General features: G+C 56.2%; 2 protein-coding genes across 7 annotated transcripts in view; one reads left to right on the forward strand and one right to left on the reverse strand.

The window, feature by feature from the left end:
* On the reverse strand, positions 1 to 27,748 carry PRDM8 (PR/SET domain 8). 5 transcript variants are annotated; one of them, XM_050973553.1, is made up of 10 exons: positions 27,628 to 27,748; positions 22,813 to 26,589; positions 21,291 to 21,406; positions 13,985 to 14,059; positions 10,257 to 10,594; positions 8,743 to 8,895; positions 7,659 to 7,752; positions 2,780 to 3,000; positions 2,296 to 2,527; positions 1 to 2,100 (listed from the first exon to the last, which is right to left on the reverse strand). In XM_050973553.1, the coding sequence occupies exons 8-10, from the start codon at positions 2,996 to 2,998 to the stop codon at positions 725 to 727; spliced, it is 1,827 nt and encodes a 608-aa protein (XP_050829510.1). In that variant the 5' UTR covers positions 2,999 to 3,000; positions 7,659 to 7,752; positions 8,743 to 8,895; positions 10,257 to 10,594; positions 13,985 to 14,059; positions 21,291 to 21,406; positions 22,813 to 26,589; positions 27,628 to 27,748; the 3' UTR covers positions 1 to 724. The 5 variants fall into 5 exon arrangements, with proteins under 5 accessions (XP_050829510.1, XP_050829509.1, XP_050829511.1 ...); XM_050973552.1 differs by lacking the exon at positions 27,628 to 27,748 and having other exon boundaries at positions 22,813 to 26,819; XM_050973554.1 differs by lacking the exons at positions 13,985 to 14,059; positions 27,628 to 27,748 and having other exon boundaries at positions 22,813 to 26,819.
* The window catches only part of ANTXR2 (ANTXR cell adhesion molecule 2), a 77,312-nt gene continuing 76,353 nt past the window's right edge, over positions 26,925 to 27,883 (forward strand). The window contains exons 1-2 of one of the 2 annotated variants that reach the window (XM_030239082.2): positions 26,925 to 27,115; positions 27,739 to 27,810. In XM_030239082.2, coding sequence (XP_030094942.2) covers positions 26,988 to 27,115; positions 27,739 to 27,810 — 200 coding nt within the window. In that variant the 5' untranslated portion in view covers positions 26,925 to 26,987. Of the gene's footprint in view, positions 27,116 to 27,369; positions 27,481 to 27,738; positions 27,811 to 27,883 lie in introns of those variants that run through there. The other variant, XM_030239083.2, reaches the window with a different exon arrangement.

Below are 27,883 nucleotides of genomic sequence, written 5' to 3' on the forward strand. Positions count from 1 at the left end.
TTTGAAGAAAATAAAGTCATTTATTGTCAAAGCATCCAACATACCCGGATAAACTATAAAGTTTAATAAATCTTTTTTTTTTTTTTTCCAGAGGGGCGAGGAAAAAAAAAAAAAAAACAAAAACCAAACCCAAACGGGAAAGGGAAGGTAAACACGGAACTACCGAGACTCCATTCCACGGGCACCAGTGACACTCGGGGGGAAGGAAGAGGCGCGGGCGGCGGGGCCGGACGGAGGTAGCACCCGGTGCATGCAGGACCCCGGCCCGCCGCCCGCCGGCCCCGCCGCGCTCCCCTCGCCCTTAGCTTCATATCCAAAATAAAAATTTACCCTGACATAGAATTATTATTACATCTAAACCATAAGTGCTTAATAATTTAAGTAGAAACGTATGACAAATGCATCAATATGTTGCAATATATGACATTTTAAAAAATGTATTTTTAAGTCATTTGATTTTTTTTCTTTTTTCCCGGTGCTTCTCTTCTCTCTTTCTCTCTCTCTCTCTTTTTCTTTTTTTTTTTTCTTTTACCTTCATTTTTCTGCTTCTTCTTCTTCTTCTTCACCTCCTCCTTCCTCATCCTCACCCGCTGCCCTCCCCGCCCCTCCCCGGACTGTGGAAACGCGTGCATCGAAGGGGAAGGGTGGGAGAGGCGGGCGGCGCGGGTGTCCCGGCGCGGGGGTCCCGGGCAGGTTCCCGGGGCCGGAGGGGGGGTTGTCCCCGCTAGTTGTGGGAGGTCATGTGGCGGGAGAGGTGGTGGCGCTCGCGGAAGGACTCGTTGCAGATGGGGCACTTGAGCTTCTCCTCGCGGCGGCGCTTGACGAGGGGCTCCAGCGCGTATTCCTTCTTGTGGTGGGAGCGCATGTGGTAGACCAGGTCCGAGGTCATGCGGAAGGACGCGTTGCACTTGGCGCACCAGTTCTGAGCCGGCAGACACAGCGAGGTGAACGACGGCGGCAGCAGCGTCAGCGCCGACGGCAGCTGCAGCTGCAGCGGCCCCGCCGCCGCCGCCGCCACCGCCGCCGCCGCCGAGCTCTTGGGCCAGAAGGCCGTGGTGTAGAGGAAGGGGCTTTGCTTGGGCAGCCCCCCGCCGCCGCCGCCGCCGCCGCCCGCCGCCTCCCCGCCGCCCGGCAGCTTGGCGGCCAGCGCCTCGGCGGCGTACAGGCGGGCGGGGGCGGCGGCGCCGTCGGGGCAGGGCTCGCCCAGCCCGCCCAGCTTGGGACCCAGCACCAGCGGCGGGACGTGCGGGAAGGAGCGGGCGGGCTGCGAGAAGGCGCTTTTCCTCTCGTCGGCGCCGCCGCCGCCGCCGGGGCCGGCCCCAAGCTGCGGCACCGTGCTGAAGGCGCTCCCCCGCGCCGGGCTGCCGCCGTCCAGGCGGGCGGCCAGCGGGCCCCCCGCGCCGCCGCGGGGGCACAGCCCCGGCTCCGCGCCGCCCGCGCCCGGGGAGCCGCGCTCCGGTCCCTCTTCGGGGCCGCCGTCGGGCTCGGGGCCGCGGGCCGCCTTCTTCACCTCCACGAAGGCGCTGCGCTTGGCCTCGCCGGTCTCCGGGCTGGGCGGCGCGAAGAGGCGCCCTCCCTCCTCCAGCCCGCAGTAGGAGCCGGCGGCGCGGTACTGCTGCTGCGGGGCGCAGCCCGGCTCCTCCTTGGGCGCCGCCGGCAGCCCCGGTCGCTCCGCCGGGAAGCGGCCCCGCGCCGCGCCGGGCCCGCGCTCCTCCTCCTCGGGGAAGCGCCGCTTCGCCTTCCCGGCCGCCGCCTCAGGGCCGCCCTCGGGGGGCGCCGGCCGACCCGGGGAGCCGGCGCGCCCGCCGCGGGAGTTCTCCAGCTCCCGCGCCAGGTTGTGGAAGTCCGTGGAGGGCTTGGTGCTGGCGGCGGGGCCGCCGTCAGGCCCGGGGAAGGGGTGGTGCGGCGGCCCGCCGGGCTTCCCGAACTTGCCGGGCTCCTGCTCCTTGCTGGCGCCGTCCTTGGCGGCGGCGGCCTCGGCGGCGGGGCCGATGTCGGGGCCGTGCAGCCTCTTGGGGCAGCGGAACCGGAGGTGCGCGGCGAAGGGCAGTTCGAACTGGAAGCGCTGGCTGCACTCGGGGCAGGCGAAGGGCGGCGAGCCTGCTTCGGGCGGGCACGACAGACAGACACAGAGAGAGAGAGAGAGAGGGAGAGAGCACCGTCAGCCGGGGCCACCGACGGGATGCCCTCTGAGAGCTGGGAGATCGGGAGCGGGGGATCCCGAAGCCCGCCGCCGCCTCCCGATTCCCCCCGGAGGCAGAGATCCCACTCCTTCCTCCCGCCCGGGGTACCCACCGTTGGTGCGGGCGGGGGCCCGGGCCGGGCCGAGCAGCAGCAGCTCGGTGAGCTCCTTGCCGTACCACACCAGCAGCTCCTCGTCCTTGGCGATGCGACGTAGGGAGCGATAAAAGAGCTGCCCGCTCTTGATGTAGGCCTCCAGGTTCTGCTCCTCCCGCTCCCGCGCCGACTGCACCAGCCGCAGCCACATCAGCCCCTCCGACGAGCCGTTGGCCGCCGACGTGTCCACCTGAAACCCCGCGGTAATCAATCCACCGGACCGACAAACAGACCCACCGAACGACCGACCGAACGACCGACCGACCGACAGCACGCGGCCAGGCAGCAGTAGTAGCGGCGGCCGCGGCGGCGCGGCTCTGCCCTCGGGGACAGCCTCCCGGCGGCGGGGGCTCCCCGGGCCGAACTGCTCTCCGCGGCGGGGACGCGTGCGGGCACCGACCGATGTGGCGAGCGGCTGGGCCCGGGGACGAGAGGCTCTTACCCGGAATATGTAGGGGACGGTGCGCTTGTCGGTGGACTTGAGGGCGATAAAGGCGATGCTGTCATACAGGGACGTGTGGCTCAGGACGCAGGGGCCGAAAATGGCATTTTCCGGGATGTCGCAGGTGGTGTAAACGCTGGTAAAAATGTCAGTCAAGCACTGCTGGACCGTCTTGGCATCCCCGTCCCATATTCCCCGCTGGACGCCGGCGTCCTCCATCCCTGCGGGCGGAGAGAGGAGCAGAGAGGGGCCGTTACCGCAGCGCGTCCCGCTCAGCGGCACACCGGGATGCCCCGGAAAACAAAATAAAATCGACTTGAATTATTAAATAAAACATTACGAAAAAAATTCCAAAAATAAAAAATGTTTTAAAAAAAAGATATAGAAAGATAGACAAAAAAAAGCAGGCGAGCAGTTTCTCCGGTTTGAAAAAAATTTAAAGCAGGCTCGGAGCTGCGAGCAGAGGCGAGGTGCGGGGACTCTGCCGCGCCGATTTATTTTTTAGATATCGCGGCGGAGCTGGTTCTGAGCAGGGACCCGGGAATCCCACCGGCCAGCTCCTGTCCCGAGCAGGCGCCGGCTCTCCCTCGTGCAATCCCCGGAGCCGGGCCGGGCTGCGGGCTATGCCGGGGGAGCGGGTGGGTTCCAGCCGCTTGTCATTGTAGCCGATTGCGTGTCAGCTCACCTCCCGCTCCGCGCGACAAGGGGAACGTATGGCTGCTCATTATCATAATCCAGCACTTTCCCTCCGAGACTTTAATTAAAAGCAGCAAGCAGAGGTAATTATTTTTACCTCGACACGCTTATTTATGGAGCAGGGTGAGCCCCGGCTGCCGCGCGTTACGAGGGGAGGGATGCGGGCGGCGGGCAGCTGGCGGGGCGCGGGCAGCGGGCAGGGTGCGGGGCCGGCGGCGCCGCCGAGGCCGGGGAGGGAGCATCGCGCCCGGCTGCTGTGCCCTCGCCCTTCCCGACCAGATTAGCGCACGGCTGCCTCCCCCCGCCCCATCTGCCATCGAAATCCGTCATTTGGGGCTGGCTCGGGAGAAGACCGGTGCTCCTCCCGGTGCGCCTGCTGACGGCTGCCGCCGCTCGCATCGGACACGACTCCGCCGAGCCGCCGCTCCCACCGTGATTTCGGGGTACGACCCGCACCGCCGGGAACTTTACCCCGCCCCCCCCCCCCCCGGAGCGGCGGCGGGGGTCTCGGCCCCTCCCCGGGAACGGAGGCCGGGGGAGAAGGCGCTTCGGCCGCCTCCCCGGCGCCCTCCCCGTTCCGCCGCTGCCCGGCGCATCCCTTCCCCGAAGGAACGATTTCGCCAAACGAAACCACCGGCAGCGAGCGGCCCCCGCCGAACTTTCCTCCCGGCGGCGGCGAGCCCCGTACGGCTCGCCACGGCGCCGCATCCCCCCGGCTCCCCGGGCCACCCCCGGCCCCGCGGCGCTGCCTCCCCCCGGCCGCCCTTTGTCCGGGCCGGGCGGCGCCGGGGCCGCTCCCGGAGGCTCCCTCGCCGGTCCCCGCAGCCCGGGCAGGCCCGCCGGCAGCACGGCCATCCCCGGCATTGTTCCCGCTCCGGGGCGGCGGGGTCGGCGGGGCCCCTCCGCCGGTACTCACCAGGGACGGTGGGGATAATCCTCGCCCCGACAGTGGCACAAAGGCGGCTTCGGGCTGGCTGCCTCGGGCTCTCAGCGCCGCTCCATGCCGGGCCGGGCCGTGCGGGCGGCGGAGCGGGAGGCGCGCGGTGCAGACGGACCCGGTGCAGTGAGGGGCTGGCACGCAGACACACACTTTTTGTTTGCTGCACATAATCTGCCCAATGACGCGTGACAGCCCACGTCCCTCCCGTTAACCCCTTCGGGGCTGCCCGCTCGCAGCCCGCCCGCCCCTCACCTGGACCCGCCGCCACCGGGCACCACCGGGGAAGGGGGTGGCAAACGCGGGGAGCGTTCCCCCACCGACCCTCTGCTGGGGCAGGGAGCGTGTTTGGGGCCGCGGCTCCACTTCGGCCCGGCGGGGGTGCGGGGCGGGGATCGGGGTGCCCGATGGCCGCTCCGCCCGGCGTCGGGATCCCGGCGACGGCTTCACGCCCTGTCCCAGCACCTGCCAGGTAGGGGCAATCCGACCCGCAGGACAAAACCTCCTCGGCGGGACGGAGCCGAGAGGGCATGCCCGTGCCCGGGTCCGAGAAGTGGAGCGGCCCTCCTGCGCTGCCGGCGAAGGCCCGGCGTGCGGAGAGGCGGCACCAGGCAGCCCCGCGCTCCCCGGCGGAGCGGGGCAGGGGGCAGCCTCGGCCGGAGCCCCCCGCCCATTCCTAGCTACTCCGGGGCGGGGGCGGCCACGGGTTCTCCCCCTGTACACGCGGGGCTCCCGCATTCACCGACAAGCGCGCAGCTTCAGGAAAGAGAGAGGCGCGGATGCTCTGTGCCGAAATAAGGGGTTTATCGCGTGTAAAAGTGTTTACCGGTCCCTCCCTGATCGCCGTCATTTCAGATACAAAACAGATTAAAAAAAAAAAAAAGAATAATTAAAAATAGAATTTGAAGCCCCTTAAACTAAAACAAAAAAGAAAAAAAAAAAAAAAAAAGGAGAGACAAAGCGTTTTCCAGGGGCGAACGGAACGGGGTTTGCAGGGAGTGGGCTGATGTTTGGCTTTCAAATTCACTTATCCTCCACATAATTACGATTTTCCTTGCATTAGGATTAAAGGCTGCATATAATATGCTTTCAACATTTATCTTATTAATTCGACAAAACGCAGCGTCTCCTAAAAGGGAGATTCTCATAACATTAAAAATATGGGAGTCTGTAAAAATTTGGATGTCAATTCCTGCTTCAAATGTGGTGGGTTTTTTTTCCTATTCCTGTTTTTTTTTTTTTTTTTTTTTTTTTTCCGTCAGTGCTGCAGCTCACTCTGTAAGATATAAATTGTCCGAATGACTGTCATTAGTGGGGGGAAAGTAAACCTACGCGCTGATTTTATTCGCGAGAATTTTAAGGGACACCACAGCACATATACGATCTCGAAATCGCTTCGGCGTGATCCAAGCAACAGAAATTCCCTGGGACTGGAAAGGACCGCGGAGGAATTTCCGAGCTTTTATCCAGCCTCTGACGCCACTCCAAAAGGGCATCCCAGGGAACAGTGTCCTTCGACCCACAGAACGGCTTTGGGATGGACGCGGGCTCTTTCTTCCGGAGTTTCTGCTGGGGGTGCGCCTACCGCAAACCCCGTAAAGCCTGGCGCTGCGGCGCTCTCCCGGCCTCCTGGAAATGCCTCACCGGGATTTTTGGGGAGCACAGGACAGGTGCGCCGGGCCCCATCCGGCCCCCGCCGCGCTGCCAGCGAGCGCGGTGTCACCCTACGGGGCCGTGCGATCGCTGCCCGCCGCCGCCCGGCTGCCGCACGCTTCTATCTCGGTGCACCCATGTATTTTCTATTCGCTTATTTTTCCAGAAAATCCTTGCGTAGGGCCACGGGCAACCCGGGCTGAGGGGTTCCGGCCGCTTTCCCATGGACCTCCGCAGCCGGCAAACCCCGCCACTCCCCGCCCTCCAAAAGCACAGCCCCTGCTCTTCCGAGCCCCTCTCAACTGCACCAGCGCGGCAGGGACCAGCTCCCGGGCAAGGGGAAGCCCCAGGAGCAGCGGACAAGCCCGGGACCTGAGCTCAGAAGGGGCTGGGCTGGCGAGCCAAATCCCCACAGAAGCCAGGGCTGGGACCTGGTGGGATTCAGGAGGCTGCAGGGGCCGAAGGGCTGGCAGCATGGAGACGCCTGGATGCTTGGACACCACTTATCAGTAACCACCGTGATAACCCTCTTCTGCCCGCGATGAGTTCCTGTGGGGACGGCTGTAAGGGACAGAGCACCTGATCCCAGGAGTGTCAGTCTTCTCTTTCCTCCCTGACCTTCACGCATGAAGGGGAGAGGAGAGGGACCAGGAAAGGCTGCTCAACCTGCACTCAGGAACAGTCCTGCATCCTTTGGGAAACACTGCCTGAGTTGTATCATGCGCCAGGCCTACGGGTGTGTGGTTACTCCCGTGAGGAGACACGTACCCAGCTGAGAGTCAGCTCCCAGGTGACTGCAATAAAATCACTCATAAAATAAAATCACCGAGAGAACACACGAGTTCCCAGAAGCACACGAGCCCAACCACTCTCACTCCTGTGGGACCAGGGCACAGTGGGGAGGGGGCACGAAGGGATGCTCTGAACTGCCTTGCTACCCTCTCTGCCTGCTGCTGCCAGGGGCAGGGCCAGCTGTGGTCCCCGGGAGGTGCACACCAGGTGGAATGGAAAATCCACTTAAAATGAAATGTGGAGCCACAAGCTTTCCTGGTGCCTGGAGAAATGCAGCCAGAACGGTTCCCTTCCCTGGAGACAGACAGGCCTCTGTAGTGGAAATAAATCAGGGCCTCAGCTGAATGACTGAAACCATCCTTTCTGCTTGTCACCAGGCTCGTGCATGGCGCCTTTCCTGGGGAAGCCCTGTGCTGGGGTGCCAGAGACATCCCACCACGCTACAGACACGGCGCACAGAGGAGCGGCGCTTCCCCCACTGCTCATTCTGTGTGGAGAGACCACTGGGAGTTCTCAGACCCACAACCACACAAATGTTTGCCTACCTCCAGGTCCTTGCCAGAGCTGAGGCACACCACCTCTGTTCTGTCTTGTTTCCAGCCCAGCTCCCAAACACACCCAGGGTGCCTGTCCCTTCCGATTGCCTCTGACCCTTCAGCCCCCCCTCACCGATGCTGGACTCCCGTGTCAGATCACTGCCATGCCACAAAATCACAAATCCTTAGAGAGGGCTGGATAGCATCTTTAGCTGTGGTTCACCCCAAGGAGAAAATGCTCCTGCTCCCCAGGAAGCCAACATACCTTTCCTACCTGCTTTCTCATGGTTCAGACACACCAAGGCATCTCGGCTCTTTCCTCATCCCTGATGGTGCCCGAACTTCCCCTGTACCTTGTTCTGAGCAAACACAGAGTCTGGTTAAAAATACTAATTTGCATAGTCACCAAACGGTCAGAGGAATTTTTCTTATTACGTAGACCACTGAACATAATACAGGCGGCTGGTTAAACAGTTCATACATAGCCCTCTATCGCTGCTGATTTTCTATTTCAGAATTATTTTTCTCAGGATTTCTGCTTCTCTTCCCTACTTGGCCTGACAGCAGCATCAAGGTTTAAAAACCTGGAAAGCTTTCACCTAGCTTCACCTTCCCTCAAACATTTAACAGCCTGACAGAAGACATGATTGGCTACGAAGGAGAGAAAAGGGAGAGAAACGGAAGAAGGGGAATCCCTGCAGGACTGAAATCTGCCTCTGCCTCCTGTACACCCTGGGGCCTTTCTGTCCCTGTGTGCCACCAGCATGTCCCATGCTGGGACCAGCCTGGGGTCAGGCAGTGCTGGGCTCCATCTCCTCAGGACACCTGAGCTCAGAGCAGTGGGCTGCACATCTTTTTGGGGGCCACGCGAGCTCCCTGCTGTCGGATCCGTGAGGATGTCACTCACAGCTCCCCGCCGGACCCTGGGTGGCCGCTGAGTTACGCACGGCAGGAGCGGAGTGCCCAGCATATTCCCGCAGGTGGATAATCCTCATGCAGGGATGGCCTCTCCCCTCCTGGTGCTGCCTGGGGGCTCTGAAGGCCTTGACCTCTGAGCAAGTGACAGTCCCTAAAGTTAGCAAAGGTTTGCTAAAGCCCTGCGCAGAGGGGGTGGGGACAGCAGTGAAAGGACAGACAGACGGGGCGGGGGGGAGGGAAAAAATAAAGATGCAGAGGATTTCAGCTCCAGCTCTGCTGCAGCAAGTTGACGTGGGGTGTGTGAAGGAGCCTGAAACTTAAAAAGATTTATTTTCTCTAGTCATAAATCTCATCCCGTTGTTCCTCTGACCAACCAAGCATGATAAAGTCCTTTTCCATAAAGTATTCAGAATTAAAGCCACAAAGCTCACCCAATCAGTAGCCATCTGCTTCTCCCATAACTGCTGCTCCAGAAGCAGGGAAAAGCAGCCAGAAGAGAAAGGGCACCACTGTTACGGCTCTGGGACAAATGAGGAGGCACTGAATAGCAGCCGAAACCTTTGGTTTGCCTTGTATATCTGTATCTATAGAGACAGAGGAAGAAAGGAAGCATTATATTGATACAACAATTGTAAAACAAAAAAAGGAAGAGGCATCTAAAGGGCAATACAGCGGGCATCAGAGGGCCCCGCGGGGAGGGATGCTCGCAGATACATACAAACCTTTAATTGCTTTGCCATTGAAAGATAAAGAGGCCGAAAAAAACCCCAAAAAACAAATCAAAACAAAACAAAACAAAAAACACCAAAAAACAAAACAAAACAAAACGGAGAGAGTGGCAAAGCGACCCGCTTTACACGGTGCATCGGCGGCTGAGCTCTCGCAGCCAGCGAGCCGGAGCATCGCCGACTGGGGTACGATATTGGCGGGACCGACCCCCCATTACGCTCTCCCCGGCCGCATCTCGGCTCGGCCACGCCGCACTGAACTTGGCTTGTAGCCGGCTGGGAGGGAACAACCCCCAGGCGCCCCGCCGGAGCTCCCCGTGATGCAGGACACGTCCCGCAGCCGCCCCGGCCTCCCAGGCTGTCTCCCCCCGGAGGGTGTTCCAGGGGACCCCTCTTCGCCGCGCCGCCGGCCGCGCTGCTCCCGGGAGCACAGAAAAAGCCGGCAACGATGTCACCCCAAAAAAGAGGCGGGGAGGCGCGAGGGTGACGGACCGGAGAGTGGTGAGGAAGCCTGGGGGGGCTGCGGGAGCACCGGGCGGGCAGCGCCCACCCGAGAGCGGCCCCCGCCCCTTCCAGCGCCGCCGCCCGCCGGGCGGGCAGCGGGTTAATGACTGAGTTAGGTCATTAACAGATTTACGTCCCCTGAGAGCCGGGGCTTCGATCCGGGACACCACTGCACGCTCTGCGGAGGGAACATCGCCCCCAGCCCGCGGGGACGGGGGCAGGGACCCACGGCCACGGGCCGGGATTAGCGGCGGCGGGCCGGGATTAGCGGCCGCCCGCTCTGCTGCCGCTCTCCGGGATTACGCCGGGATTAGGAGGCGGCCCCGTCCTCACTCCCGCGCCGGGCGGGGTAAGGGGGAGTCCCGGAAACCCGGAGGGCCTCGGGGCACCCGGGGGGCCGGTCTCCCCCTCCGGCCCCGCGCCGTGCCCGGCGAATGCTGCTTCCCTCCGATGGAGGGCAGGAGAGGAAAGACGAAACCCGGGATGCTGCCGGCGGCGAGATGCAGGTGCCAGGCACCTGCCCCCAGCCATCCCAGCTCCCGGGGGGCACTGAGCCCCCTGCTCGATTCCCCATCTTGGGACCCGGCAAGAGGCTGGAGGGCCCAGCAGGAGCCAGGGCTGGAAGCACAGGGGACCAAGAATAAAGGTGGAGGGTTTTCCTTTTAAGATTGCCTGGCACACGAGTGAAAGCAACACAAATACGATTTACGCACCGATAAAACCAGGGTGGAGGGCCGGGAGACGCGGCTGTGCCTCCCTCCCCCCTGCAGGTTTTGTTTCTCTTGCAGAGCACAGGCAGGACGAAACGCCACGTTGAAGGCACGAGTCGCTCCCTGGCTTTTCCCGAGCACTGTTGTGTCCAGCAGCCCTGTATTATGTCAAAAATCTGGCATGGCAGGCAGTGGCACATCTGCTAGGTGTGGATGACATTCATTAGCCAAGGTTCTCTGCTAAACGGCCTGCCAGAGTCTCAGCAGCGCTGCCCAATGCCAATCATTCGTCTGCTGCCAGCTCAAAGGCAATCCTGCTTCAGGGATGGCTCCTTTCCATGCTGGCAGGAGAAACAGAGGAAACAATGCATTTAGATGTTTGGGATGTGAGCGAGGTTGCACATGGGAGCAGCAAGCAGATGTAGCAGGAGAGGAGATGAAGTTGTGAAGTGTCATTCAATAATTGCAGCACAAGGGAGATGTGCTGGTGAGCTGAGGTTTGGGAGGGGAAAGCGTTAACCCCTTTCCAAACCACAAGGCAGACAGTGGTGGGCGCTTTTTGGAAAGGAAGCGTAATGAGGCTAATGCAGCAAATGGCCTGCTTGTGCTCAGGGAGGACACACAGAACAAGGCAGGGAGATCGGTGCCAGGACAGCCACGCAGGCCCAGGGAGGGAGCAGCGCCGACCTGCTCGGGGGCAGCCTGGCTCAGATGTCCTGAGGGTCTACCTGCTGCAGCCCAGACAGCCACCCTGCTCATGACATAGTGGGCTCAGTGCTGGCCCTGACAGCTTGGTTCACAGCCCAAAGGGGCAGCTGCACACCTAGGGCAGGCTGGGCACTCCCCACCCTGCCCTACGAGAGATGTGGAGACCAGAGGTGGAAGGAAGGAGCATCTGCTTGGCACTGCTACAAACATCACTCTCCGGGAAGAGAGGCTCCATTTTCTTCTGCTCACAAGCTCTGGGAAGGTACTTGTTCCTGGAAAGGAATTAAAACGCCTAGATTGGAGATAGATGTAAAGACGTTAATCTTCCCCTCTTATTAACAAATTTACAACCACATAATGAAGCTTGATTTCGAGCTGCTATGTGCTTTCCAGGGAGCCTGGGAGGCAACCTCAAATAGAGGCTCAGTGAAAGCTCCCCTCAGCCCTGTTTTCCCATTCTGACTTCTATTTCTGTCTACTTCCATTCAGGTAGTGGTTCATAAAGTGTGTGAGATGCTACCTACCTACACACACCGCTTTTGCCTCACAGATAATTCCTGCGACAGCCTCAGTTTCTTAAATGTTCCAATGCTTCTGTTTGCACCATCAAAGGCCACTGGCAGCTTGCAGCGCCCTTCATGCTTCTTTCAGCCAGGCAGGGAATCACAGGCTTCTCCCCCAGCACTGGTCTCTCTGCCATTACCTGTGCTATTAAATGCCCATGCAGACCAAGAGCTCTCCCAGGTCAGCACAAGTGTTCCATGGTGGAGCCCATCTCCGCCACCACACGTGCTCTTCCCACAGGCAGCGGCTTGCCCGGCATCCTCTGCCTGGCCATCTGCGGCACAGCTCAGCTGTGAGCCCTTTCCTTCTGCTCTCGCCTCCCCAGGAAGTCGTTCTGCTCCGGCTGCATTCTGGACTCAGCCTCATCCACCTTCTGTTTCTGTGCCGGGTTTGTCTCTGTTCTGGTTAGCTGGTCAGCCTCACCACACGAACGCCCACACGCTATAAGACATTCCCCCAATTTCCTACTTCTCGTGGTTTAACGCTCGCTGTACCACATACACCCCAACATCCTCCCGGCAGAGGCGGTGTGAACCCCGTAACCCCCATCCTCAGACACTAGAACTGGGTGGCTGCAAGAGCAGGAGCCAAACCAAGAGACAGAGATGTGATGCTTCTCCCTCCTCTCCAAACATTATACCTTCGTTTAAATACGTGAGTAATCCCACTGGATCTACTCCGGTGCTTAAAGCTAAGCCTATTAAGTGTTCACGGAGCAGTGGTCTGCACACAGAGGAGCCAGGAGAAAAGGGAAAGGGGAGAGCGAGGCGCTGCTCCGGCAGGGAGCTATGGTGGCCAGGAACACCTCCCCGCTCTCCTTCCCCTCGGGCTCACCTTCTCCTCCGGCTACTCCCGACAGCCCCACCACCAGGCTCCCCTCAGCTTTCGGCTGATGTGAGTGCGAGATGAAGCGGGGCGGAGGGGGAGGGGGGAAAGCCCTTTAAAAACTTGTCAAAACAAAAGCCGGGATTAATTTTTTTAATGCCAGGTTGGGCTCTGCGGTCGCTGTGTTGGAAACTGTATTTTGTTTTGTTTTCAAGACGCTTCGCAAATCTCATTGTGCTCATCATCATCATTTTCAGACAATGACACCGGAGAGAGAGCAGTTAACCCCTCTCCTACAGGAGGGCTCTAGGAAAGCACTCATGCACGTGGTTTCCTTTGCTCCCCCAGGATTTCACGCACGAACTTAGATTTAAGCCTGAGTGCTACTTTTTGTTAACAGGGAGCACCTCTTAGAAACAGGACTTGATTCAAAACCTGCACATCCACGGAGCTCTGGCTCTTGACTCTGCTTCAAGCCCTGCAAAACCTCCTGCCTTGGCCGCACAAAGCCCTGTCCCACCCTTTGATGCATTTCTTGGCACGTGCACCTTCTAATTCCCGACACCACCCTTTCTTCCCCTTTTCTTAGCCGGCTTTTCTCTGGGCACAATGCATTATGTTTTCCTGTATGTACTACTCCATACTGCTTGCACAATGTTTTGCATGATCTAATATTCTTTGTTCAAAACTGCAAGAAAATCTAAATAAAGACTATAGCGTGTCGCATCAGTATAGGCATCAGCTAACGTTTTCCACGGCATATGGTACTTCAGAAGCCATATGTACCACTGTTTAGTGATTCTGGCAAAGAGGCGCAGAATGGTGAAATCCAACTGCCAGGATTTCTGAAAACAAATATGTAAATGCTCCAGTGCTTTTGTTATTCATAACATACCTCTAACACAGCACATACAATATGCTGTTCATTCTGTAACGAGTATACTACTAAACTATATTTGCTTCCGTTCTCGTTTTAAAAGATTTTTTTCTTCTGTATATGATTCCCCCATCCTCTCTATCAAAATCCATCTAAACTGCGATTCAGAAAAGGCGTTTTATCTATTTTGAAGCACACACTACGGGGAAGATTGTGTACCTACGCAAGGGTCTCGCATCAGAACAAAGACAGACGTTATCTCTGCAGCCTGACTAGTGGAATGAAAGCAAGGCAGGGAAGTGCACTTAAGCAGATCAGCTGCACGGAGCAAAGCTTGTTCGGCCAGGAATAACCTCCCAGGGAACACGGGTGGGTTGGCCCTGCTCACAGGCTACTGCAAAGCAAGTGGGCAGACAAAGCTTTTTGAACAGGCCCTCAGAAACAATAGCTGGGATGGAAGGAGAGGATTCCAGACACGTGGCCCAAGGTGGATGGCGGCTGCCAAACTCTGACCTGGGCTGGGATTGGTCCTGGTGAGCCAAGGCTCGGACAAAGGGGATGGTCCCCCGTGGCTGGGGGCTTGTTCCCAGAAGGGCTGGCAGCACCAAGACCGAGGTGTCGGGGCAGTGCACAGGGCTCACGTGGAGCACCTGTGCATCACTAAAGGCTTCTGACCCCATCAGCCAAGGCAGAAGCCCTCCTTCCAGAGCCAACACCAGCAGGCACACGGAAATCAACACCCAATTCCATGACCTACCTCTGACAGAGCTACGCCGGGTGCTCCTTTCATCTGCAGAAAAAGCTTGTCATCTCTGCCTGGGATCTTGCTGTGCTGAAGGATTCCAAAACGGTGCTGTTTAGCATTAGGCCTCCCCATTCACAACAAACATTTTAACATCACCTGTTGCCACCATTGCCTCTGTCTTTTGGCTTATCAGCGTCCACAGAGGCTGCAATTGTGGGAGCGACCAAGCCCATGCACAGGTCACTCAACAGCTTGCCCCTGCCTCGGAAGTACAGCTCCTGACATCCCCAGAGCTCCCAGTGACACCAGGGGACCAGGCAAACTTCAGGAGGAGGGGACACATACCAGTGCCTCCATGGAACACGCGGCTTTTTCAACCTATTGCTTACCTAATGCTGTTAAATGCCTAATGTTGTTAAAAACAACAACGAAGCCAGGACTCCCTGCACACAGTCTCAGCGAAATACTGTCACCCTACAGGGTCCTGAAAAAATTCAGCCATCTCCAGACATGACAGTGTTATTCAAGACACACAGATGCCTTTTCCCCAAGAGATCAAGAACAGCTCTCCTTTCTTTGCCAGTCTTGCACTGCAGCATCCCATTTCAGCAAGCACAACCTCCCTCAACAGTGTCCCGCGCCCACCACTGCCTCTGCTTGACTTCTCTTGCTCATCAGACCTGCTCATTACCTCCTGTCTGCTGCCAGCCCCCAAGGCATTATCCTGAGCTGCAAACCATCTGGGTGCCCAAGCAATTCCTTTTTGGTAGGTTTTCCCCCCTCTGACATAAACTGGGATCCCACTTTGCTCCCCTCAAGTCATAGAGATACTCTGTTCTAAAGCTTAAGCCAGACCTCTGCCTGCAGCCAGGTCTTTCACCTCTAAACACTGTTTTTTTTCCTACTCTATCACAGAAGACATCCTTCAAATAAACCTTTATGTTTTCCTACTTTCGTAAGTCCTCCAGCGAGAATCCATTTTTTCCTATTCTGTTCTAGCCAGCAGGTGATAAAAAACTGCCATAAGAAATGTTGGCTTTGAGCATAAGTGCCTGGATTAGAAAAAGAGACAATTAGAAAGAGAAAAGTGGCAAAAAGCTCTAAGAAGCCAAAAATAAAAGAACAAACAAACATGCAATCTGGCTATCAAAAAAGGCCACATTTTCCCCTTACTGCAGTAAAAATCAACATTGTCAAAATTACCAAGTATTTTGAAAGACAGGAAGTCATGGGGAGAGGGAAAAACAGCCCCACAGGGTCAAAAAGGGGAGGCCTGGGCAAAGCCACACGAAGGAGCTGACAGGGGAGGGGAGAAGCAAAGGCAAGCACCTCACACCATGCTGCCAGGATGCTGCAGTGATCCCGCAGCTGCTGAGTGAGACAAACCACTCTGAGTGAAGGGAGCCAAAAAAAAAGAGCCCGCTGATTGAGCTGGCTCACGTGCACCCGCATTTATGGCAGCACAAAGGTCAGTCTGGTATTGCCTCTTGTGAATCCCTCTTGAACAGGCAGGCTGGGGATTTGATGAGCTCAGGAGGAAGATTTATCGACACGCCAGGGGTTGCTGGCCCTAACTCTTAACCTGCTGGCAGAGGTTGGGGCTTTTCATTAAGGGGGGCTATGCATGGAATACTTGCAGGCTTTGGCTAAGAGTAAATGTGATCTCAGCCCACACAATTTGCCACTGCCTAAGAGACGCCTTATTTTCTCTCAGCACAGAAGTCAGCAGTCCCCTGGAACCCTCTGAGCAGCTGAGTGCACAGAGGAGATAGTAAGGGGAAAGCTGGAAGGGGTTTCCTGGTACATTGTTCATCGTATCCGTGAGCTCTGGATGAGCAGGGAAAACCCAGCCACCCCTCCAAGCTGTACTCCTCCTGTGCTCTGGAGGCACCCCTTTTCTGGAGCCAGGCCAGCACCCACTGCCACTGCCAGGACAGGCTCCTCTCCAGGGCCATTCAGCAGCTCCCATCAGCAGTCTCCCTGTGCCACCACAAAATCTGGCCACTTTTAAGGGAGAACAGTCCTCATGTGGGATATAATCCCCTGGACAGGCTTGCTCCCTCTCCTAAATCCCATCTTGATTGCACAAGCAACAATAACTTCAGTAGGAAAAAATAACCTGAGCAAATGGGTACTTCCAAGAACACATCCTTCTGCCTTCCCTATTACTTGTTTTCATTGAGACCCATGTTTCTGCACTCCAGCCCCTCCACTTGGATGGCATCACCTCTGACTGCCTGTACATGAGCTGCTGGGTTTTTTTCCCTTGTTCTTCCTGGGGTGTTTCTGTGAACCCTGCTGAACCCTCAGACTTCATTTCACAAAATCCAGCACCATTTTGAAACTCTTGAGCTTTCCGCAGCAACTAAAAACGAAACCAAAATAACCCCAAAACATGGATTAAAGGGTTTTACACTTGGTGTTCTTGCACACTTCACCCTTGCTCCCACCTTTTCCTTTTCCTGTTTCATCCTGGATACCCCATGGTGCTGGCTGAGGGGCAGTCAATTCACTGCCTCCTTCCCTTCCTGCGGCCTCTGGCAAAGCTCTCAGCTTCCCTCTTCTTTCGGCTGAGAGATGCAAGGATTTCTCACCTGAGAGACACCATCCCAGGGAATTTCCCAGCCCCTTGGGTACACAGCCCCCCCAGGTCCCTTCAAGCACCTGGGCTGCAGCGGGCACAGCTGGAAGAGCCAGGCAAGGACTGGAAGAGGGATTCCCAATGCTCGCTCCTGCAGAATGAGTAAATAATTTCTCTCCCGCGGTTTGTGCCAGCACTTGCTCCTTGCCAGTTGGCAGTGGGTACCGCTTCCTTTTCTGAGGAATGCTTAACATCCACCTTTCCCCGACCCCAAGGGGAAACCACAGAGGCTGGGGGAGTCTTTCCTGGCAGCCAGGCATCTGAAGGAGCTTCAGGCTTGGGGAAGGAGGAGGAATCCAGCAGGGAAGCCAGGTTTTACTTCACAAACTTCTTTTAGCTGATGGGGAGCAGGGAGCACATTTCTCCCTCACCTGAGAGTTCCCATGGGAACACAGAAGGGTGGTGTAGCAGCAAGTTTTGGAACAGGCAGGTCTGCGAACAACTTCTGATATAATATTTGAGTCCTCAGATGTTCAGCCGCTTGCACATACTGCGCGAGCGCCTGATTTGCATGGGATTTGTATTTGTTGGTATTCACATTCGTAGGAGAACGCATACATTAGATTAATGTCATCACAGTTTATGGAGATCATCTGTGCCACAGCACCAGCGCAGGGCTCTGACTGCATTCTGTGCCCCCTGGCACATGGCAGCCCCTCCTGCCCTGCCAGGGCCACCGAGAGTCGGGACAGCTGCGCCAGGCTGAGCCCCAAGGTTGTCCTCCCGGGTTCCCCTCTTTTTAACACAAAAGTTTGAAGATCATTTGGAGCAACTGTCTAAAATTGCCTAGTCCACATTCCAAAGATAAAATTAATCCAACCATTTTGACTTATTCTCTTATATTTGCTCATACGAGCTTACAGCACGCTCCACACCCTCATTTTCAGTGCCTACTTGAGGACATTCAGCTGTGAAACAGACCATCTAGGTGGTCCCTTTTTGTCTTGCAGGAGCATCCCTCTCTCAGTTAAATGGGATGGTTATAATTCCCTCCCCGTTTGCCACAACACCTGGGTGCTCTCATCTGCTAGACAGCTGGAAGCTGTCACTAGAGATGCTGTTCTCACAGAAGCGTTGCTGGGCTCAGTCAGACACTCTTTGTAAAGCAGATGGAACACCTCACAAGAACAGCACTGCAGCAACAAAAGCTCATTTTCTGCTAGGGGATTTCTGTTATTGGGCAATGCCTCCATCAGATGACTTCCCCCCCCCAGCAGTGAGCCCACATGCCAGCAGAGTCCAATGATGATTCTGTTAACCTACTTCCACTACTGAGGTCTCACAATTCCACTTCCCAAGGCCGTCCATCAGCCCCCTTTCCATCTCTGCCCTTCCAAACCACACAGGAGCACTCGGATTGGGGCCTCAACCCCCGCTGTGGCCCTGCCACCCAGGATTTCCGACAGGCCAGGATTTCCGCTCTGTCCCCACGGAGCTGTGCACGCACCAGCCTCTCGCTCTGGCAGCCACATCCGAGTCACCGCTCGTGCACAGGGTCTGCAGAGTCTGTCTCGACCTCCATGGTGCAACCCACAGGAAGTGGGTGGCCCAAAGGAAGAGTGCACATCTCCAGATCTGGTGATGATTTCATGCTTGCCCTGGTAACAGGCCAAATAACACCTTTTGGTCAGCCTTAAAAGCCTTTTTCTCTGCAGATCATGCCACCAGCCCATGCTCCAGCTACCTGCACAATTCAGCTGCTTCCACGGCTCCTTACCCAGGCACAGCTCTCCCACCTCACAGCCAGCTCCCATCCCACAGCATTTCACACTCAGAGAGGCTGTGGTATGCACAGCTCACCTAAGAGAAGGGCATGCCCTGCTCCAACGTGGGTTAGCAGACACAATTCCAATTTATGGCTCTTGCAAGCAAAGTCTCAAAAAGGCCTTTCCATTTTTGAGCGCTTCAGTCTTATTTTCCAAGCGATTTATACACTAAGAAATCTAGATGGAAACCTCCAAGTGATAATCGAATCCCTTGGATATCTCAGAGAATGTTGCCCCCATATGATCTAGTACCCTCATGACAAACAGCTCTCTATTTTTCTTTGTGATGGTTCCTACTTCCCACCAACATCTGTCACTGTGATTATGATCTCTAATGAGCTTCTAAATTATATCACAGCATTCTGCCTTGATGAGTTACATTCAGTAACTTTCATTCTGCAAGACATGAAACACTGCCTACAAGATGCTGAATGAAAATTCCCTCAGCACAACAGCTGAAAAACTGGTTTGGAGGGGGTTTTTCTGCCTGTTTTGCTTGGTTTTTATTTTGGTGTTTTCAGCGTTACGTTTTGTGATTCTTGTTATGCATTTTATTCCAGGATGCCTGGGAACTTTACAAACGAGGCACAGAAAGTTGAGCCCTCCCATTGCACACCCCTAAAACCTCCACCTGAAGATGGGAACTGTCTCACCACAGAGCAGCAGAGATGGCACATTATTCCTGTAAGGCAGGACAAGGGAAAGAACCCCAGCCAAGGCCCCAGAGAAAATTGCCATTGTTTTTATGCTGGCTCCCAGTTCCAGGTGAGGGTTATACTCCAGTATAAGTGTACCTGGAAGACTGCATATTAACCCCCAAGGTTTGCTGCCCTGGCTGCAAGGAAGCAGTGCCTCAGCTGTGGCCACTCAGCCTTGCTAACACATGCCCACGCTGGCTGGCAGTCTCTAGGAGACTTGGATCTTTCCTGCTGATTCTTCAGACAACACCAGCCTCCCTCAGCATTCTCACTCACATACGTTACTAATGTGCACATCCAGTGTCATACCTTGCACTAATGTCACCTGCCCATCTGGGAAAGTGTGTACAGTGTGCCTGAAGGCAAGGAGATTTTTGTGTGTGCAAAAAGCTCCCTTGAGGCAGCAAGGTGTTGACTCCCTCCCTGCTAGTGACTCAGCTGCACCTTTCCCTGCTGCTCATCCAGGATCTGTGACGTGGCTCATGAGAGCTGAGCTCAGGAGAGTTTGATTTATAGGACAGGATTTATGGGGGTTATTCCTTACTTCCTGCAGATAAGCACAGACAGCGCTGATCAACAGTTGCCATGTTTCTAGCTCAGAGTAGCTGTGCTCTCTCTGTAACTCCTGCCCATGGCCAGCCTTGCACTTGGTGCCTGCAAAGCAGCTCCAAAACTAATGGGACCACACATGCTGAGCACAGCAAACTCAGGGTGCACACTGTTCACCTCTCCCAGCCAAACTGTGGAGAGCCAACCACCACTTCCCATGCTTCCAGCCTGAGCCAGCACCCGGATGGCAGGCAAGTAACAGGGAAGGTGCTGAGAACATAGGCTGAGATTGCAAATCCTGAGGGGGATAAGCATTGCTGGCACACTGATCCTTGCTGATGAGTTCCCAAGTGAACTTTATTTCTAAGGCCATAACTGTCATTGCAGAGCACCAGCCTGGTTCCCAACATTCCCCATCTACCTGGAACATCTGCTCACCCACTGCAGCTGACACCATCTCCCATTTCTTTTGGTCTCTGTGCACCCGGTACCTTTCCAAGCCCATGGTGACTCTGGCTCATTCTCTGACGTGCATCTGGTTCTGATGGTTCTTGTAAGGGCAGGAGCAAAAAATCCTGGAACAGCAGGCAAAACAGGTAAATGCTCCTGGAGGGAGGAAGGGGGAGAGCACTGGACTGGCAGGGAGCCACTGAGGAGCTTATGCACCGTGGCTTGTCTGTGCCACAAGATGAGCTGCCCAGGTGAATGCACACCGACTCATCACTGAGTCTCTGACTCAGGAAATGAGTTTTCCAAGGAAGTAAACCTGTCTTTGCATATCCTCAGCAGGGACTGAAGGCCCTTCCTGCTCAACATGCGTCACTACAGATGTCTTGGGCTGTGGTGCCATAGTACCATTGTACCATGAGCTTGGTACAATGCTTGGTTATCTTTGCTGAGCAAAGCATTTCCTTTAACAGGCTTTCTTACAGGCACAAGAATTCAACAGGACCATGAAAATACTGCCCCATGGGGGATGACTGTTTAGCACCCCAGCTCTCTTCCTGTGCCTGTTGCTGTGTGGCAACTCTACCTGTTCCCCAAAAGCAGTGCCAAGCACACCATCTTCTGCACCCTGCTAAGCTGATCCATGAAATCATACAAGGTCCTTGCCAAGCTGCATCACCAGCTTGCTGCTGGGGGAAGGGACACGACCCTTCCTTCCTTGTAGCATTTGCTGCTCTGCCAGTGGCACTGCAGAAAATGAAGCCTGCAATCCAGTCAGCACTGCTCCACCTCCACCCATCTTAACTGCCCAGACACAGGAAGAGGAGAAAAGGATAAAACGTTGGATGGCAGACAACAGGACACGAGTGCATATAAGGTAAACTTCTTACATGTGGAGGAATTGAGGAAACGGTAATTCAGAGTCACACAGATGTAAACACCAGTCAGATAAGACACATCCCAGCCACTTCACTCCTGTCTTAAGGCCAGCACAGTCACACTGGGGATCAGAAACACTTGTCACCCAAGCAGCCAGGGGAGCAGCTCACATAAACAGGGCAAGGCTGATGCATGCCAAGTCACCGATGTGATCTGGCTGGTGAATAAGCAGGCAGGGCCATGAGTCAGCCAGCAAACACCCCCACATGTACCCTTCCTGCCCTGCGGTGTGACAGCTGCAGCACCAGGAGCTGCCTGCAATGAAATCCCCATCCTACCTTCTCCAAGTGGTGTTTCCCCAAGCACATCCTCTAGACGTAGAGTTTGGTGTACAAATCTTCACTAACCTGAGATTACACAGGGCAGAGGAACGGCCTTGCAGCCAAGCGCAGAGCTGTAGGCAAGAAGGAAAATCACCCAGTCAGGTTGGAAAGCACCTCAGATGGATTTACCTCCTTCTCAAAGCAGGGCCAGCATCAGACCAGAACAAAAATCTAGTCAGGCCTTAAAACACTGAAGTGAGCTGACCCCAGATAAGCTCAGTTCTTGAGAGCCTGGTGCTTAAAATGCCAGGGTTGTGCATTCCATCCCACATGGGCTATTTACTCAGCAGACTCAGTGATCCTCATGGGTCCCTTCCAACTCTGCGTTGTGATTCCCAACCACGCCACTCTGGCTGTCCTGCCCCAGTGCTCAGCTCTAGCTGTGTGTTGACAAGGCTCCCCTACACCCTGCTGCACGCCTCTCCCAGCCTCAGGCACACCGCTTTGCACCCACAGAGGGCAATCCTTCTCACAGTCATCCCAGATCCATCCACCCCGGTGCACATGGCATCCTGCACCAGAAGGGACAGGTGTGAGTTCTGCTCTTCCCACACTGGCCATGCCACAGGGACCTGCTCAAGCATTCCTGGGAGCTGTTTGACTTCTCCCAAGGGCTCTCCAGTCCCCCCTACCCTGCATGCCCAGCATCTAGAGCCTCACTTCACAGTCCTCCTTCCCTCACTTGCTACAAAAAGCAGGGTCAGAGCCCTTCTCCAGCTTCCAGGTGGCACAAACTGCGACCCAAACGCCCATCCTCTCCCAGCAGCAGCAAGCCTGGGTGATCCCTAGGCATGGGGATCCCAGAGATGGGAGCTGCTGGGACAATAATGAGTTCCACAATCAGGGAACAACAAACAGTTCCTGGAGTCAGGAGCAGTGACCCACCCATGCAAAACAGGATCTAAACAAAAAGACAAATGTCTAATTCCACAAAGAGTTCCTGGGGGAAAGAAGGGAAGAAAAAATAAAAATTCTAAACCCCAAGATGCTTCCTCAAAATGTCACTCAAGAAAAAAAGCTAAAAAACTTCCCACAGTGCCATCCAAAAAGCCTCTCCCAAACTTATAAAAGCCTCTGTTTAAATACATAAAATAAAAAAAAAAAAAACCGCTCTCCTGGCAGTCTTCAAAATGGGGAAACTCCCCAACATAATTTGAACTCCTCAACTTATGAGTGGGACGGAAGATGAAGAAAAAAAAGGCCCAAATAAACTGGCAAAAACCATGGAAAGGAATGGTGAAAAGTTGAAAAAAGCGTCAGCAGCAATGCCAGCAAGGGAATGTCCCTGGTGGGAAAACAAAGGGAAGTGTTTTTTCCCTCCAGTTCCAAAATTCACCCCCCAACAAGCGAACAGCCTCTCCTAAGTGCCGGTCTCTGCTGACTGCCTACACCTGTCTTGGAATGTTCCCCCCAGCACACAGCTCCCTGTCAGCAGGCATGACAACCAGCAAGAGGTAAAGCAAGCCAAGCAACTGACCCAAATGCCATCAGGTTGCCCGAATTTTGTTTGTTCCCAGTGGAATTTTCTTGGTTCAAAGCACGGGCCAGGTGTTTGGGAACACAGGGCTCTTCGTGACTGTCACTCGCCCCAGCCTTGCAGCCGGAAGAACCTGGCACAGATGACTTCACGAAACCAAATTAGGGGTCATACACAAGAAAGGACATTGCCACAGCTCTGGCGTAATTAGGGCCCATCATCATCAAGGACAGGAAACTGGCACATCTGCTTTCCGGGCTGCTGATCCAACGGTGGCTCAGGCACGATGAGATGTCCTGCTGCAACCCCCTGGCCCTGCACAAATATTGCCCCCAAACAGCGGCACAAGCAGTTGTTTTACCTCTCAGCCTCACAGTTGCTCTTTACTCTTTCTCTCCTGGGCCTGAGAGGACAGAACTGACACAATGCTCTCTCTTGCTCTCCTTTGCAGCACCGAAGGGGCCAGGCCAGATGGAAAAACGTTGGCCCCTTTTCCTTCAGTGTGCCCCAAACTGACCACAAGTGACATTTCTGTTTGGATGCACCCTCGGGATGCCCCCCGGAGTCAGTGATAAAACTGCCACAAACCAGATGACTGCTGGATCATGACCTGGGCTTTTTAAAAAATTACTTTTCTCCATATAATATTGACAATTGTGTCATCCTTTCCCTGGGTTGCACTGCTCTGCAGGGAGAATTCCTGGCTGCTCCATTCTTCCATCTCCTCTGGCCAGGCCGCTGTTTCCCAAGAACACCAAAAAGGGTCACTACAACTCTAGAGTTGTGCTGAACTCCCAGCCCCAGTGATCCCTGGGCATTGCTCAGAGCCAGCAGCAGCTCCCGGGCCAGAGTGGGATTTCCATGTTTTCTGTCCTGCTTTTTTTTTGGCTCTTGCAGGCAGGCTGATTTATTTTTATGCTGTTGTGGTTTGCACCAGGACAGCCCATCTTTCCCTCTTTGTTTTCATTCCTTCTGCTTGTCTGAGCACCGTGGAAACAAACAGCTCTGCAAAAGTGGAAACAAGCGTCTCTGTGCCTTGTCCAGCGAATCAGAGAACCACAAGAAGCTCAAGGGAGCCTGGTCCGCTCCTGCTGAGACAGGAGTGATCACCAGGGATCATCCTGGCTCCTCAGGGATGAGTCAGTGTGCACACAGCAGGGACACAGCTCCATAGTCCTGCGCCTCCACCTTCTCTCATCCAAAATACTGCCGGTGTTTAGGTTTCCTGGCTGTTGGAATTGAAGAGTTTCTTTCCCCGCTGCGTTTCTGTGCTTATTTTCGGTGGGCCCTGCAAATGCTTCATAATGTTGCAAAGGAAGAGCTATTCAGGAATTCCAAGCTTGCATAATTCCCAGATTTGTCTAGACAGATACTTTCCATCTGGATGATGCAGGCAGTACCACATGGACATGAGAGTTCCTGTGTTATTTAATGCTGTCCTTTTTATTTATTCATTTCTACACTGCTTTACAGGATGCACACAGACACAAGGCTACAGCTGTAAAAAGGAACAAGGACTTGTAGCTAATCCTTCAGGAGGCAGCTCTCAAACAGCTCCTGCATGTTGTATAGCTGCTGGAGCCCCTCTGGTTTCTCTTTCCTTTTACAAAGCATGAGACTTCCATGTGTGGTTCATATCCTGTGAGGGGAGAAGAAAAATATTTCCCTGTGAGTTGCCCTGGGTCAGGGCTCCCCATCATCATCATCATCACCTGTCCTTGGGTTTGCACAGCTCAGGGTGTCTGGAAGAGCTGGCTGTGGAGCTGTCCCATTCCATACTGCCCCTGGATCATGTGGCAGAAGGGCAATCCCAGAGCTGAGTCAGAAAGGGGATTTAATCAATCAGCATTGCAGCCACACTCACAGACAAACCCAAGTTTGATTTTTCCAAATGCTGGCAATCACTGAGCATCCTGAGGAGAGCAGGCTGGCTCACAGCTGTCGGGCAGAGGTATCCTGGACCTGAGCCGGATTTATCAAGCAACAAAGCCCTCCTGACCCTCTGCAGTCTATGCAAAAGGCAGTCTGTGTGGCCACCAAGCCGCTGTTTGCCTCCAGTCCTGAGGTCACCTCACCACAGCACTGAGGGGTTTCCCTGCAGGCCCCACCTCGCTGCTGCAGCATTCCTGCGGACCCACGGGCAGGGCCAGGCTCACAGCCAGGTTACAGCAAGGGTGACTTGTCCTCCCAGCTGCTCATCCCCAGATACAATGAGTTCGCTTTGGCACCGTTTGCCTGAGGTCTTCCGGACCAGCCTGGGCCAAAAAGAGGGTGGGAGTGGGTGGATGTTAAAGGACAGCATGTGGGGAAATCATCTGCAAGTGCTGGAGGTGAAGAAGGGAACTGTATAACCCCAAAGGTGCTGTAAGCTTCTCTGTTTACTACTTTCTTTGCAGTAAACCCTGGCAGTGAACTGGAGTTCACTTGCGCATGGACCATCCACATCAAAACCTCTGCTTCTAGGGCTGGGTTACTTTGTAGCTGTGTTTTTATGAGACTTCTGTTTTCCATCACTGAGGGCGGTTTCTCCCTGGACCCCTGGTTTCCCTGCTGTCCCAGCCTCCAGGCACAAGGAGCCAATGTAAAGGAGATCCTCGTGCAAGTTTCCTGGATTCCAGAGGGCGGATGGGGAGTGAGGACAAGCTGTGCCTGCTCCAGCTGGGTTTGGGGCAGAGGTCTGCAGCTGGCCTGGGTCCCTTGGTGCAGCCAAGAGCCAAGGTCCCCTCCTGCTGCTGCAACAAGGCTTGTTTTGGCATTGGCAAGCCGCTGATGCCCCATCTGGCTCCTAGGATATCATGGAGATCCCAGCTCAGGAGGCTGCTTTCCTGAGGGTGTGTGTGCACACAGGGAGGAACGCCTGTCCTGGTGGGCTGGGCAGCACTGTGGCACTGGAAGAGGGCTGGGAGAGAGCCAGGCATCAGCAAACGAGTTGTGGGAATTGGGAAAGGAGGCTGGAGCCCTTGTGTGAATGAAGCCAAACAGCCATGAGCCACTGCCCTGTAAGTCCTACATGCCTATCTCCCTCTCATCCAGCCATTCCAGCAAAATAGCCATGATTTATCTGCTTCTTCAGCAGAAACCACAGGCTAAAAGAGGAATTCACACACTTGGAAACAAGTAAAGAGTGAACTGGCAGTGGAGGCTCGTTCCAAACACACGGGGTCACATGCGCTTGAAGCAAGATTTCCAACATCTGGAAACATGACACATAACATGACACGTACTCCCAGGCAAGGAGAGTGCTCCTGGGGCTTGGGGTGGACTCGTGCAGCTTGGAAAGCTGGAGTGCAGCTGGTTTTGGGAAGCTCAGCAAGCTTCCTCTGTTGTCTCGCAAGCCTCTGCCCGGCCTTTCTTTTGGCTGGGTCTCTGGCAAAGCCCAGGCTGCTCTGTCCTTAATCTTCCATGTTTTGTGTATCCACGGCGACTCTAAAACACCGCTTGCTTACCCTTTGGCCTTGCTAGCTCAAAGGCATTAAGAACTTTGTGAGCCAAATCTCTGGCTGACATTATTCACTGCTGGTCGGCGGGCTTTGGTAAAGTTTCCAACTTGCATCATAGGGAGGCTTGGCGTTCGTTGGGATTGGCATGGAGAAGGCACCGTGACACGGATGTGTCAGGTCAGAGTGCTGTGGCTACAGCGAACCATCCAGAGACGGCAGGAATGGGGCTGAAGCGAGGTGAGAGGAAAACTCTCCAGCAGGATGACTCTGACTTCCCCATCTTCTCCAGCGGAGGGAAATGCAAGGTCCTCTTTGCAGTCTGAATCACCTCCCCAGCCTGTGGGAGACACATGATCACTGTTAGGACGGGGCTTCTTTTTCCTGTTTGTTTCAAAACCCCAACTCTGTGGCGTTCGTGCAATCCCCGGCCCCCTGGACATTAAATTCATTCGGGGCTCGCTCCCTGGCACACGTGCAGCGCTGGCAGCACCGCGGACCGGAGTGACGCGGCTGACGGGACGCAAGGGGGACGCAGGGGCCGGGCGAGCGGGGGCGGTGCGAGCCCGCCCGCCCTGTCCCCCGCCCCAGCCGCCCGCCGCCGCCGCTGCGGGGAGGGAGGGCCGGGCCGGGCCGGGCCGGGCCGGGCGAGCCGCGGTGGCGGCGGCGAGGGGCGGCCACTCCGGCGAGCGGCAGGACGGCAGCGCCCGCCTGCGCTCCCCGCCGCCCGCAGGCTCCATGGCCGGGGCCGTGCCCTTGCTGCTGCTGCCGCTGCTGCTGCTGCCGCCGCTGCCCGCCGGCGCCGCGCCGGCTGCGGGCGAGCCGTCGTGCCACGGAGCCTTCGATATGTACTTCGTCTTGGACAAGTAAGCGGCGAGGCGAGACGCGGGCGGGGATGGGGGAATCGCCGCCATCGGGCATCGGGGCGGCGGCGGCGGCGCCGCTTTTGTTCGGGCGCTGCGTGGGGCTGAGGGGCCGCGCGCGCGGGGCGGGGGGGTTGGGGGGGGCGCGTGCTGTGAGGGGCCGCGCGCGCGGGGCGAGGTGGGGGGGGTGGCGGGCGCCGTGAGGGGCCGCGCGCGCGGGGGGGGGGGGGGGGCTCGTGAGGGAAAACGGCGGGAAAAGCGTCGTGAGGGGCTCGGCGGGAAAGGCGTCGTGAGGGAAGTTCGGGAAGCCTGCCGGGACCTCCCTGAGGGGCTGTGCAGAGGGGCCCGTGGAAGCTCTCCCAGCGGAGGTGCGTTTGCGGGCGGAGGCGTTGGGAGAGCGAGCGGCGGCAGCATCTGCCGGCCGCCCCGCAGCTGCGGCCGGGCTTTGTGGGCAAGTTCGGCGGCCGCGGTCGCCTCAGGGCGAGGGGGCAGCGGGGCTCGGGCGACAAACATACCGGCGAGAGCTGGCGGTACTTCGAGATGTCTGGAACCGCGAATATGGTCATTTTCTGCCCGAAATGTCACCCCGGATCAGGCCGCTGATGTGCTCTGGTTTTCCCTTGTAGGTCTGGGAGCGTGGCGACGAACTGGCGAGAGATATTTGATTTTGTAAATCAGCTGACGGAAAGATTTGTGAGGTGCGTGGTGCTGCTTGTGACACCCGGGGTGATGCTGGAGTAATTCTGGGCTGTGTTAAACCCCCCCACCCCT

This window comes from Serinus canaria, chromosome 4 (genome assembly GCF_022539315.1).
Source record: "Serinus canaria isolate serCan28SL12 chromosome 4, serCan2020, whole genome shotgun sequence".
Taxonomy (NCBI): Eukaryota; Metazoa; Chordata; class Aves; order Passeriformes; family Fringillidae; genus Serinus; species Serinus canaria.

Bases quoted from the DNA above. Each gene is read 5' to 3' on its own strand.
- PRDM8 (XM_050973553.1), bottom strand. From the start codon at position 2,998: ATGGAGGACGCCGGCGTCCAGCGGGGAATATGGGACGGGGATGCCAAG. The intron at 2,528-2,779 runs GTAAGAGCCTCT...GCGGGGTTTCAG, and splicing joins CCGTCCCCTACATATTCCGG to GTGGACACGTCGGCGGCCAA. The intron at 2,101-2,295 runs GTGGGTACCCCG...CGCCCGAAGCAG, and splicing joins GGCCCCCGCCCGCACCAACG to GCTCGCCGCCCTTCGCCTGC.